This window comes from Abrus precatorius, unplaced genomic scaffold (genome assembly GCF_003935025.1).
Source record: "Abrus precatorius isolate BTA unplaced genomic scaffold, Abrus_2018 Scaffold3, whole genome shotgun sequence".
Taxonomy (NCBI): domain Eukaryota; kingdom Viridiplantae; phylum Streptophyta; class Magnoliopsida; order Fabales; family Fabaceae; genus Abrus; species Abrus precatorius.
The window spans coordinates 19,221,273-19,233,999 of NW_020874373.1; the positions used below are offsets into that span (position 1 = coordinate 19,221,273).

General features: G+C 30.8%; 1 protein-coding gene across 1 annotated transcript; it reads left to right on the forward strand.

Moving 5' to 3' along the window:
* The first annotated feature begins 2,140 nt into the window (after positions 1-2,140).
* On the forward strand, positions 2,141-3,517 carry LOC113862294. Its single transcript, XM_027495381.1, has 2 exons — positions 2,141-3,275; positions 3,363-3,517. Exons 1-2 carry the CDS (start codon positions 2,141-2,143, stop codon positions 3,515-3,517), a joined length of 1,290 nt encoding a protein of 429 aa, XP_027351182.1.
* Positions 3,518-12,727: the final 9,210 nt, after the last annotated feature.

A 12,727-nucleotide genomic window follows, 5' to 3' on the forward strand; every position in this document is an offset into this window, starting at 1 on the left:
AACCTTTTATATATTAGCATAAGAAATAAAAAATAAATATAAATATCAAATATCAAATATTATTTAAACAGTAAAATTTTGAATATTTATAAGAGAACATTAGAGAAGTGCGAATGCGAATGCATGGTAGAAGACAAATAAAGTAAACAATTGAATCGAATAAACAAAGGCACGATATATACATCATATCAACTTTTTTCTCTTTTTGTTTCTTTTGCTATTGCTATCATATCCACGTTCAAACTTGACGTACGATCGATGAGTCTTCAGCTTTGCAAATTGCAATTAGAGACAGAGAGAAGATATTCTGTTTAAAATAAGTTGAATTGGATAAGGCCAACGTTGAAATGACCGAATTAACTAACAATATTAACTAACATTACTGGACCAAGTTGTTGTTCCTAGATAAGATTCACAATAATTTATCTACCTACCCTGTCCGGAGAAAATTTCATATATTATTGTTTGATGATAGATTTTTTTTTTTAATATAACCTTTGCCTAATAAATATTATATGATTTTTATGAATTAATATCATACGTGTCACATTATTAATAGACCCATAAATACATTTTAAAATCTAAACAAAGAATTCAGTTGATACTCAGTATGAACATAAATAAGTACTTTTAAAATGATAATTAAGAAGCTTATATATTGAAATAAGTTAAAGTTAACCTACAAAAGTCGTAAGTTATTGTGAACAAGTTATACATAAATTATTTCAAATAATTTCTTGATAAATACATGTATTTAATTTTTAAAAGATTTTCTAAACTTTGCGTCAGCATCTTGATCCTCTTTTGGTGCAAGTATAGTACTTTTGAAGGACCCTCAAATATTTCCTCTTAAGTAACTTCATATAATTGTATGCAGATGTCAACCACTCCATATAAAGTCTTTTAAATACTTCAGATGTTGCTTTGCAAAGATGTTGGGGGATATTTGTGTGCAGTTTTCTAGAAAACATTTATTATGATTTTCTGCTTTTTAAAAGATTGTTAAAGTTACTTTAATTAGCTCAATTTAGTTAAGCTTATGAATATTTTTTTACCAAAAGATAATATAAAAATAAATAAAATTTCATTTATAAGTTAAAAAGAATTTATTTTTTCAAAATTTTAAAAAGTTAGATGAGAGTAGCTTTTTGAAAATAAAGAAAAATAAGTTAATTTTAACTTATGAAAAAATTTCAATTTATAATACTACTTAATTATTTTACTCTAAAAAGTATTTATGGAGAAGTCTATTTAACTGAATCTTATACACTTATCAAAACGTTATACAATTTTATCAATATTCTAAAGTTATATCATTAATAAAATAAATAAATAAATGTTCTTAATTCTAACCAAAGCAATTTAATTTATCTTAAAAAACTGCTATACTAATAAAAAACAATCCCAGTGCTTCGTTAGTAAACTTTGTTATTTTAGGTCTTGAGACAGTTAACTATTTAAATATCTCATGCAGTCATTAACATAGTCAAAACACATGGAATATTTAAGATTATTTACATAAGTCTATAAAAAGTAATTTTTATTTATGTTAAAATTATTAATACCTTCTTAAATACCATGTATTTTTCTTTATTTTTGAAAATTTATTTTATAACACTTACATCTTTAAAAAAAAAAAACAATTTATTATTATTTCTTTATTTTTTTACTTTTGACGGCGTGTTACCTGAATCATGTTAACTCCGTTTAACTAGCATACAAATCAGCTGCAATAAATTCTAAACACACATTTCGAACGTTCAAATCTTAAACTAAAAGTTCGTTACCGTCCAGAAAATGAAATTTGAAAATATGATAATTAAAGTGCTTATGTAATAAATTAATTATAAAATATATTGAAATAAGTTAGTTTTTTTAATAAATTATATAAAAATAAATTAAAAAACTTTTAATAATCGTAAACTATTTTTAGAAATGATATTTATAAGTTCTTTCAAATATCTTCTGAAATCTTAAGTTTGAACTCAGTTATTCGAGTGTGTTGGCGTGGTCAGTGTCCACGACCACTTGGTTAGCATCTGACGCTCTCCTGCATCGTCTTTGCTCACGTTTTTGCAATGACAACGCAGACGCTTTCACCGGTATATATCCAAGAATCTAAAAGTTGAAAAGTTCAATGATGGAACGGAGGTCTAGAGAAAGGGGTAAATTTGGTGGATATCTTGAAAAAGTTCTCAACAATTCCACATCGTACGTTTTTACGAATTTTCCATTTATTACTGGTGTTTCAGCCTTGTGGCAGATATTTCAACAATGGGAGAAGGTGGTTAATGTTTTCATATCTCAAAAGAGTGATAAACTAGGACGTCGCTTTGATTTTGTGCATTTTATGGAAGTGGCGGATGCCAAGAGTTTGGAGGCTAAGCTTAAATCTATTATCATTGGCAGAATGCGCTTATATATCAACTTGATGAGGCATGCAAGGGAGAAAACTGTGGGTACAAAGGTGTCTGCGGAGGGCAATAAAACAAGACTCTCCTTTGTCATAGGAACTACAAAGACATCAAGGAATACGTATGCAGAAAAGCTTAAAGCACCCCGTCTAATTGAGATACACAAAGGGCAGAAGTGGGTGAAAAAGAAGAAACCTTGGGCTCACCTTGAGTTTGAGGTGGATGAGGGGCGAATTGAGGAATGTAGAGGTGCTATGGTCGAACGCCTTTATAGAAAACATGATTTAAAAAATATGCGAAGGGCTCTTCTGCGAGAAAGTATGTTGGATATTAATCTCACGACCATGGGTGATGATATGGTGTTAGTGAAATCTGATGCGGGGGTAGATTTAGAGGATACAATATCGCTCAAGAAATTGTGGTGGGAGAAATGGTTCTATGATCTACGAGAGTGGCACCCAAATGTGGTAGCTGTGCGGAGGGTGACTTGGGTACGGTGTTATGGGGTCCCTTTGCATGCTTGGAGTGAATTATTCTTCCGTAAGTTGGTTTCTTCGCTTGGTGATTTTATCCAGATAGACCAAGTCACGACAAAAAGACGACGATTGGATTATGGGAGGATACAAGTAGGTACTACTATTGCTGAGCTTATCAAGCAAAACATTACAATGAAAGTCAATGATCGTTTTTACTCAATAGTCATGCTTGAAGAGCATGCCTGTGACGTAGTAGCCGTAACAGAGGAAGACGTGGCTAACTCTTCTGAGGACGGCAATGACTCATCCGAGGACGGCAATGACTCATCTGAGGTTGGTTCAATGAAGTTGAAAGCGTTGGATAACTATTCTAGTGAAAAGGAGGGTATGCTGTAAGGTGATATCAGAAGTAAGGGTCTTGATTCTGTGATTAAGGGTGAAGTGTCAGCAAAAGGGTGTTTGGTGGATAAAGGTTTGGGGGCTGGTGGTATGGATGCTATGGGTCCGACGGTGGCTATCTGTGATGCTGTGAATGATGAGCCTTCTAAAAATGTGGAGAGGGGAGTCCCAATAGTAAGAGATGATTTGAATTTGTCAGACTCATTTGGATTATATGCATTGATTTGAAAAAATCCAGAATCAGGGGATATGAAGACAATTGAGACAACACAAGACGACCTCTTTCAATCAAAAATTTTGAAAGAGAGGGTCAATGTACGTGAATCCCTTCGGAGGGCACGCTTTATGAAAGGTAGTCGAGGTAATGAAGGAGGGAAGAGACAGAAGAGCGCAGTTTCCATAGAACCCCCTTAAAAAAACCTTAAGAATCATAATAAAGAAGCGTTAATGTCATCACAACTTAGAAGACAGGTATCGCTAACTGATGAAATCTTAGCTAATGCTTCTAAGAGCTCCTACAACTCGCATCCTTCAGTGGAGGTGGGGGAGCGAATGACTGCTACAAATTGTGATGATGAGGTAAAGGCGTTGAGGTTACTAGACATTGGCAAGAAGGTTGGTTTGGTTGTACATGGGAACGATGAGCAAGTTCGAGAGAAATTGATTGAGATGGAGGTACGTGACAGAACGATTGTGAAAGAACATGGGGTTTGCTTTGATTCTAAATGAAGATTGGCTCATTTAATTGTCAAGGGTTGGGGAGCGAGGTCAAGCAAAAGAAGGTGTGTGAGATTATTCACTCTGAAGGTCTGGAGTTCTTGGTGATTCAGGAAACAAAACTTGAGACATGTAATAGTAATTTATGTGCGCGTCTGTGGGGTTCTGTGAATTTTGATTGGTATATCTTACCCTCCATTAGCAGAAGCGGGGGTATGCTTTCACTTTGGGATACTTCCAAAAGTAAAATAATTTTCTCCTTTTTTGGTACTGGATTCCTGGGTGTTTGCTTGCGGGTATTGGCTATTGGAAACCTATGTGTTGTGGTGAATGTCTATGCATCGTGTAGACTAAGTGAGAAGAGAAAGTTATGGGAAGATTTGCTCATGACAAGAAGGGGTTTTGGCAAATTTATGTGGTGTATATTTGGTGACTTCAATGCTGTGAGACAAGTGAAAGAGAGGAAGGGTTGTCAGGCATATCATGATATCTCTAAAATGGATGGCTTCAATTCTTTCATTTAGGAAATGAAACTTGTGGATCTTCCACTTGTGGGTAGAAAATTTACATGAATAAAAGGGGATGCTTCTATGATGAGCAGGCTGGATAGAGTCCTTATTTCTAGTTCCTGGCTTGATTACTGGGGAGATGGTTTCATTCAGGTTCTGAGCAAAGATGTGTCTGATCATTGTCCCATTATTCTTAAGCACAAAGTGGTTAATTGAGGTCCAAAGTTGTTTCGATTTAATAATTGTTGGCTGACTCATAAAGGAGTTGTGGAGGTGGTGGAGGAAGTGTGGAAAAAAGATATTTCCCTCCCATGGGCTGCCCAGAGAGCTAGCCAGAGGTTGAGGAATGTTAAGATTGCATTGAAAAAATAGAATATTGAGGTATTTGAAAATATTGATAAGGTGATCTCTGATTTGACAACTGAGTTAAGCTTGATTGATGATAAAAATTATGTGATGGAACTTTTCGATGTGGAGAAGAAGCGTCAACAGATATTGGTGGGTGATATTTGGAAGGTTAGGAAGAATAGAGAGAGTCTCATAGCCCAAAAAGCTCGGGTGAGATGGAGAAAGGAGGGTGATTTAAATACAACGTTCTTTCATTTGTGTTTTAATGGGAAGCGGCGACGAAATAATATACATGCGCTTCAAATTGGGGAGAGATGTGTCGAAGAGGTGGATGAGATTAAAGCAGGTGTGGTGTCCTATTTTGCGGCTCATTTTAGTAATAGAGGTTGGCTTCGACCTACTATTGATGTTAATAATTTACCGAAAGCCTCTGTTCTACAGAATGAAGGGCTTGTTAATGCTTTTTCAGAGGAGGAAGTGGGAAGGATGATTTTGGAGTGTGAGAGGGATAAAAGTCCTGGGCCTGATGGTTTCAATTTTGTGTTCCTTAAGAGGTTTTGGGGAGTGATCAAGGAAGAAGTGATGAGTATGCTTACTGAATTTTGTAAAAATGGGAAACTACCTAGGTCTTTGTTATCTTACTTTGTAGCACTCATGCCAAAAGTGTCTTGCCCACAACAGATATATGATTTTCGGCCTATCTCATTATTAGGTTGTTTTTATAAGATTGTTTCCAAGCTTTTGGCAAATAGGTTGAAAGGGGTTTTGGATTCAATAATTTCAGAAGAACAATCAGCTTTTATCCTGGGAAGGAACATGTTAGATAGTGTGCTTGTGGCTAATAAAGCAGTTGATTATGTGCAGAGGTATAACAAGAGGTGTTTTGTGTTAAAGCTTGATTATGAGAAGGCTTATGATTCGGTAAAGTGGGGATATCTTTTGTTTATGTTACGTAGCTTTGGATTTTCAGAAAAATGGGTTAAGTGGATGGAAGCTTGTGTGTGTGGGGGGGGGTAGCCTATCAGCTTTGATTAATGGTTGTTCTACATTGAAGGTTCATATTGAGCAGGGCCTAAAACAGGGGGATCCTCTTGCCCCTTTTCTTTTTCTTGTGGCAGTGGAAGGGTTAGGAGTTCTTATGCAAAAGGCAGTGACTAGTGGGTTATTCTCTAGTGTGAAGATTGGGGTAGAGGGACCAGATATTTCTTTGCTGCAGTTTGTGGATGACACATTGATTATGGGAGAGGTTTCGGTGCAGAATTTGTGGACTTTGAAAGCAGTATTGCGTAGCTTTGAATTAATATCAGGTATGAATATTAACTTTCATAAATCTTATGTATTGGGGATTAACACTGGTGATGACTTTGAAAACTTGGCTGCGGAGTTCGTACATTGTAAGATTGGTAGTTTCTCATTAAAGCATCTCGGGTTACAGTTAGGTGTTAACCCGAGAAAGCCTAGTGTATGAAAGGGTGTGCTAGAGGCTCTTAAAAAGAGGTTAGCATCTTGGAAGCATAGGTATTTATCGATTGGAGGCAGGGTGACTTTGATTAATGATGTTCTTAATTCTATGCTATTGCACTCATTATCCTTTTTTAAGGTGTCAAAGTCAGTGATAAAGGAGATTGTCACTATCCAACAAAATTTTTTATGGAAGGGTGTTAAGGATAGATCTAAAATCCTCTGGGTGAAATAAGAAACAGTATGTAGACCGCGGAAGAATGATGGCTTGGGCATTAGGAATGTGCAGTGGTTTAACTGGGCGTTTCTTGGTAAATGGTTGTGGCGAGGTGTTAATTGTTCTAGTTCATTGTGGGTGCAGGTGTTGGAATCTAGATATGGAAGATTAGCTTCTTTTATTTAGCGTTCTTCAGTTCACAACAGATATTCTTTGTGGTGGCCTGATTTGCTGGATGTTATTCATCAAGGGAATTAATGGCTAGATGAGAAGTTTGATAGGAGTGTGGGTGCAGGTTTACACACACTTTTTTGGAGAGACAAGTGAGTAGGCGGGGTGCGATTGTGTGAAGCATTTCTTCGATTGTTTGTGGTGGCGAGGAATGTTGAATCGTGTGTATTGGAGAATGGTTTTCATGATTGCACTAAGTGGGTTTGGGACGTTAGTTGGCGAAGAAGACTCTTTCAACATGAGATCTCAAGTTTTAATCTTTTGTTGGAGCTTGTGGAAGGAGTTCCTACTAAGTTACTACAAGAAGATAAATGGGTATGGAGAGCAGATTCTTTAGGTTGTTATTCAGTGCAATCTGCATATTCATGGCTATTTGAACTTTTTGGTGCTCCTAATCGTGTAGATCAGTGTACGGCAGATGCCTTGCAAAGGTTATGGAGAGAGAAGGTCTCTCTTAAGTGTCTGGTATTTTCTTGGTAATTATTGTTGAATGCACTTCCTTGTAAAGGTTTGCTAATTGATCGTGGAGTTCAAATTGATGATGATATAACTTGTTGCTTCTGTCATGGTTTGGAGGAACTTCAACTCATTTATTTTTAACGTGTCCAGTTTCATCTCAAATCTGGTACTTTACTGCACGTTGGCTTGGATTCTTACTGGCTTTGCCTTCAGATTTATCGACTCACTTGTTTTCTTAGGTTGGTGTTGGCTGTAGTAAAAGAGAAGGGATATGCTTATTAATTGTTTAGGTAAATACAGTGTGGTATTTATGGTTACATAGAAATAGAATTGTGTTTTCTAATGGTGTTTTGGATGAGAGGGAGGTCCTAGATTCTATTATTCTAAAGTCGTAGAAATGACTATCACTTGTTAGTAAGGGAGAAGCTATTATGTTAACTGATTGGTATTTAAACTCACGAAATTGCATCCGTCTTAGCTTTGTATAAATATATATTTGTTTTTTAGTTCTTTGAGTAAGGAATTTTTTTTCAGTGTATATGAGTTTTGAATTCCCCTTAAACTTTCTCTAATAATATTTGTTTTGCCTATAAAAAAAAAAAAATTACCCTACACATCCGGAATTTGCTCGAGAACAACTAATTTTTGCATTCAAGTTGAATAAAGATTGGTTATTTGTCTATTTCCCGTTTCCTTTTCAATTATTACGATTTCCCGTTTTCTTTGTTTACCCCACGATATTCAATTATTAACATATGTAAGTTATGTTATCTTGATTTCAATTCAAATCAAATACGTGCATGGAAAAATAAGGAATATAATTTCAGTGAACGAAAAGCTAGAAAAGGAAAGGTGTTACTGAAAGCGAGTTATATAGGGAGGACAATTATTCAAAGGATTCATGTACATTCCTTGATATTTTAATGTGTGTATTGACTTTTATGCAATCATAATTGAGAGTTGTATGTATCTCATGAAAAGAAAATTCATAAATAATTAATAATATAGTATTAATGTTTTATTTTTCAAGTTAAATAGTTTTTTTTGTCTCAAATTTATTTTTCTCTTTATGATATTTTTTTAGCAACAGTGTATAATAATTATTATTATTATTATTGATAGGTATGTTTCACTTCTCTATCTAATCTTTACATGGGCAAATGTTATATGCATTCCAAGGGGATTTCTTTACGCCTTGTTTGGTTTGTGTAAAAATGCATAGAAGAAAAATGCAGTGAATAGAAAGGAAGCTTGGAAAAAGAAAAAGAAAAGTGCTACAGTTTGGGTGTTTTAACCAAACGTGGTGAAAAAGTAAAATTCATAGTGGGACTCTGTCACTTTCTTTGCCGTGGAGACATGATTGTGGTTTTCAAACAAAAGCTTGCAAAACGAATTTTACTCTCCCTTTATTTAAGAGAAATGGAGGAAGCTTAGTAATATATTCTCTTAAATAGATTTTTTAATATTTTTTTTTATGATTGATTAATTTTTAAGAGATAAAATTAAAATTTAAGTATAATTTTTACATTCATTTTTAGTGTTATTTATTAATTAAATTTAAAATTTATCTTAATAATGTGTATTAACATTAAATATAAATATTTTACAAAAATAAAATTTTAATTTTAATTAATAAACAATACTAATAACACCTGAAAAATAATACACAAATTTTGTCCTTCTTTAAAACGTCAAAATAATTTTTGAAAAGGATCAATATACAAGATATAGATTTAATTTATTAAAAATTAGACCAATCATCGAAGAAATGCTAAAAAAAACTTTATTATTAACTTTCTCTTCTTAACAATATTTTCACAACAATTTATAAAAAAATAAAAAGAAAAAATAGCTCATAGTTTTCGATAGGTATTTTTAATTAATAAAATGAATAATAATATTTTTATCCTTTTATATTTTTGTATAAATTATATATTTTTTTTAAATATCACATATCATTTAAGTTATTTATTAACTTATTTCCTTTCACTTTTTATTGAATCAATAATTCATGATAGTGATATAAATATATTAATACTATAAAAACCTTTTATATAATCATCATATATTATCATATTATAACAAAATTTTATTTTTGTAGTAATCAATATAAAAGTAATATTCACAGTATGTTCTAAATGATCGATGATATAATTTTTTTACATTTTATATTAAAATTAAACTCAAAATTTATTCTTTTTATTTTTTTTACAAAAGAGAAAAATATATATATAGACCATAAAATATAATATTTTTATAATTATTTAATAAATTTTTAATACATGTTTCTCTTCCACTTTTAGGTTAGTCAATTTTACTTTAGCTAAATCTTATAATTTTTCTTTATTAATTTTTTATTTGACCCTTAATCAATATTCTTAAAATTTTAGATAATAGTACCCTTAAAATAAAGAATTTGTTACTATTAAATCTTAAAGGGAATTTGAAGCATGTAAGAAAAGAAAATTTTAATTAAAAACGAAATTATATATTACATAAAAATATTTAATAAATATTTGTTTTGAATAAAAATCTCAATTACTTAAAGTTAGTCTTTTAAGAGTTAATGCTGATAAAATCATAAATATTTATTACAATAGTACAGAATTTACCAAATTGATTTTTTTTTATCAAACTCTTCTTAGGGTGCAAGTGAATAGATAATTTAATGAAATATTTAAATAATAATATTTTTATATAATTTTTATGCTATAAATTTATAAAATATATCTATTAATAAAAATTCCAAAAATTATAAATAACTTTTACAAGATGTTTATAAGCTCGTCTTAACACGCGGTTATTTTTAATATGTACGAATTTCTGTTATATTCTTTAGCACATTAAGTTAATGGATGGAGATTGTGACTTGTTTCAATAAAATTTGAGAATAAGAGAATGGGAAGGTAGTTTGGGAGAATCAGAGAGAGACATGGGTTGAGAGTGGAGGGGTTGTTTGGCAATGAAATTAAGAATCTTCAGTGACGTGTTTCCACTTCAAACAGCATCAACATGAAATCCAAGTGCTTAGTGCCAAATCAAAAATATCAGAAAGCAATATTATTGTTGATTCTTTTCAGCTTGGTAGTATGGGCCATTCATCGCACTTTTTGTTGTCAACTACTGAACCCTGATTCCTTATATCTCTTATATTTTTACTTAAATTATCAGATGCTCTAAATATTGTGTTCATATTCTAGTTTCATTTTTCCATGTATCATGGGCCTCGTTTCCGCAACATAATAGACTGGCCCCACTCCTCAAGGACCTGTTTGGCTATATCGTTACAGAATCTGATATCATTCTATTAAGAGATATTAGGGAAATTTGGGATTTACCAATTTGAAGTGACAGGGACAGTCGGCATGCAATTTAGCCACAAGTTTTCACAGTTATTTGTGATAAAACACGTGTTCAATCCTTTCATTCGTTGACAAAAGAAAATCCATTGATTCGATTTCTCTTTTATTTTTGGAAGTATCCGAGCGTGCCACTTCCATCCTGTTTGATTCAGAAGAATAATATCTTTTAAGCAATTTATGGAAATTAGTAAAAATAAATATTACTCTTTTTTTTTTAAAAAAGTTGAACTATATGCATACATATGTTATTAATTATAAAAAATATATATTGGAGTTTAATTTGGATTCAACTGACAAAAATTATATTTATTATTACATGACACTGTTAACTAACCATAATTAGTCATAACGAAAGTGAGTGCTTCCAAACTTGTACAATATAGTCAGTGATTCAAAAGCCTATGATGATCTCTAATCAGAGACCCCAGAAAGAGTATTGACAGTGTTAATTTTTTAAAAAACAATTATTGTCATAATCAAACTTAGTGCAGTGATATCAATTATTAGGATAATGACGAAGGGTGTCTATATTGTTAGTTGAAGGAGGATCAAGTTACAAATTAGGTGATGCAGTAATTATAAACAGGTGAGACTCTGAGGTCACTTGTGCTATTGTTGTAGCCCATAATGGTTCTTCATAAATGGATTAACGAAAGCAGCTAAGAAAATTGGGCCTAATGGACATTGGCCCAACTATTTTACTATTTAGAATTGAACCCAAAACCATATTTCAAAATATGAAAAAATATATACATATGTCAAAAATATTACTTTTGCCAGCACCATTTTTTGCTATTTGCATTACTTCTTTTATTATCACTTTCAAAATTTAATTTTTGAAAGTTTTTTTTAATATATTTGAAAAATTAAAATTAATTTATAAATCACTTCCAATATTCAATTTTCGAGAATAATTTTATACTTTCTTAAAATTAAATTATGGAAACAAATTACTTTCAAAAATTAAATTTTGAAAGTACTTTTATACCTTCTAAAAATGAACTTTTGTAATTTATTTTTAAATAACTTTTAAAAGTAATTTATAAATGGCTTCTAAATTTTAGATTTATAATGCAAGTTTTCTGTCATCTATGATTCAAGTTAAAGAAAATACTATGAGCAAGAATGTGAAACAACAATGAGAAATCTAAATTGTATTACTGTATTTTGTGGAGCAAAATATTATTTTAATATAAAAATTATGAAAGGCATATTATTTATATTGTTGTGATATATCAAAATTTAAATTTATAAATTAAATTTAAAAACAAAAATACTTTTAAAATTTTAAATATTTGAAAAAAAAAACATCATAGTTCAATAGTATCAAAGTACTTATTAATTAAATAATATAATAATTTTATTAATAAAAAAAAAGACTTGAATTTAAGATCACATGTGAAGCTGAAACAACTTTTATGGGTTTGTTCAGATGATTAGTGGCTATTAATTCTTATTTTAGTAAGATTATAATAATTTTAATTTTCTTATTAGTAAATATTTATATCTTATGCTACTAAAGAAATTATAAAGTAATTGACATTAATAAATATATTATTATATTAAATAAGTATAAACAAAAGAAATAAAAAAAAAAACTTGCTGATACAGAATTTGAGACTCTTTTTTTTTTTTAAAGTTAGTTATAAAAAAAAGATATAAGTTTATTAAAAAAATATATATACTTAATGTGTTTCAAAATCAATTAACAAAGGTAAAACAATTTAAAAAGATTTAATCACGAATAAATTGAATATAAAACAAACCCATTAGAATTTATATTTATCTACCACACTTCTTTCTTACTTTCCAAAGTATTTGTGGAGTCAAAAATCATGACAATTAGCTATAGGCATAATTTTTCTATAATATTTTATTAAAGCAAGTTTTATTAGTTATTTGTATATCATCTTTCTTATTCTTATTTTAATTTTAATGTTATTGATTAAAATATTACATAAATTTAACATTTCAGTATATTATTTAAATAATAAAATAAATAAGACCAAAGTAATAGTGTTATGTATTTAAAGAGAAATTATTAATTATCTTTATTAAGAATGAAAGATAGTAAATCTTCTCAATCTTAACAAATTTATTAACTTTCTTCATAATTTTGTGATGAATTTTTTTT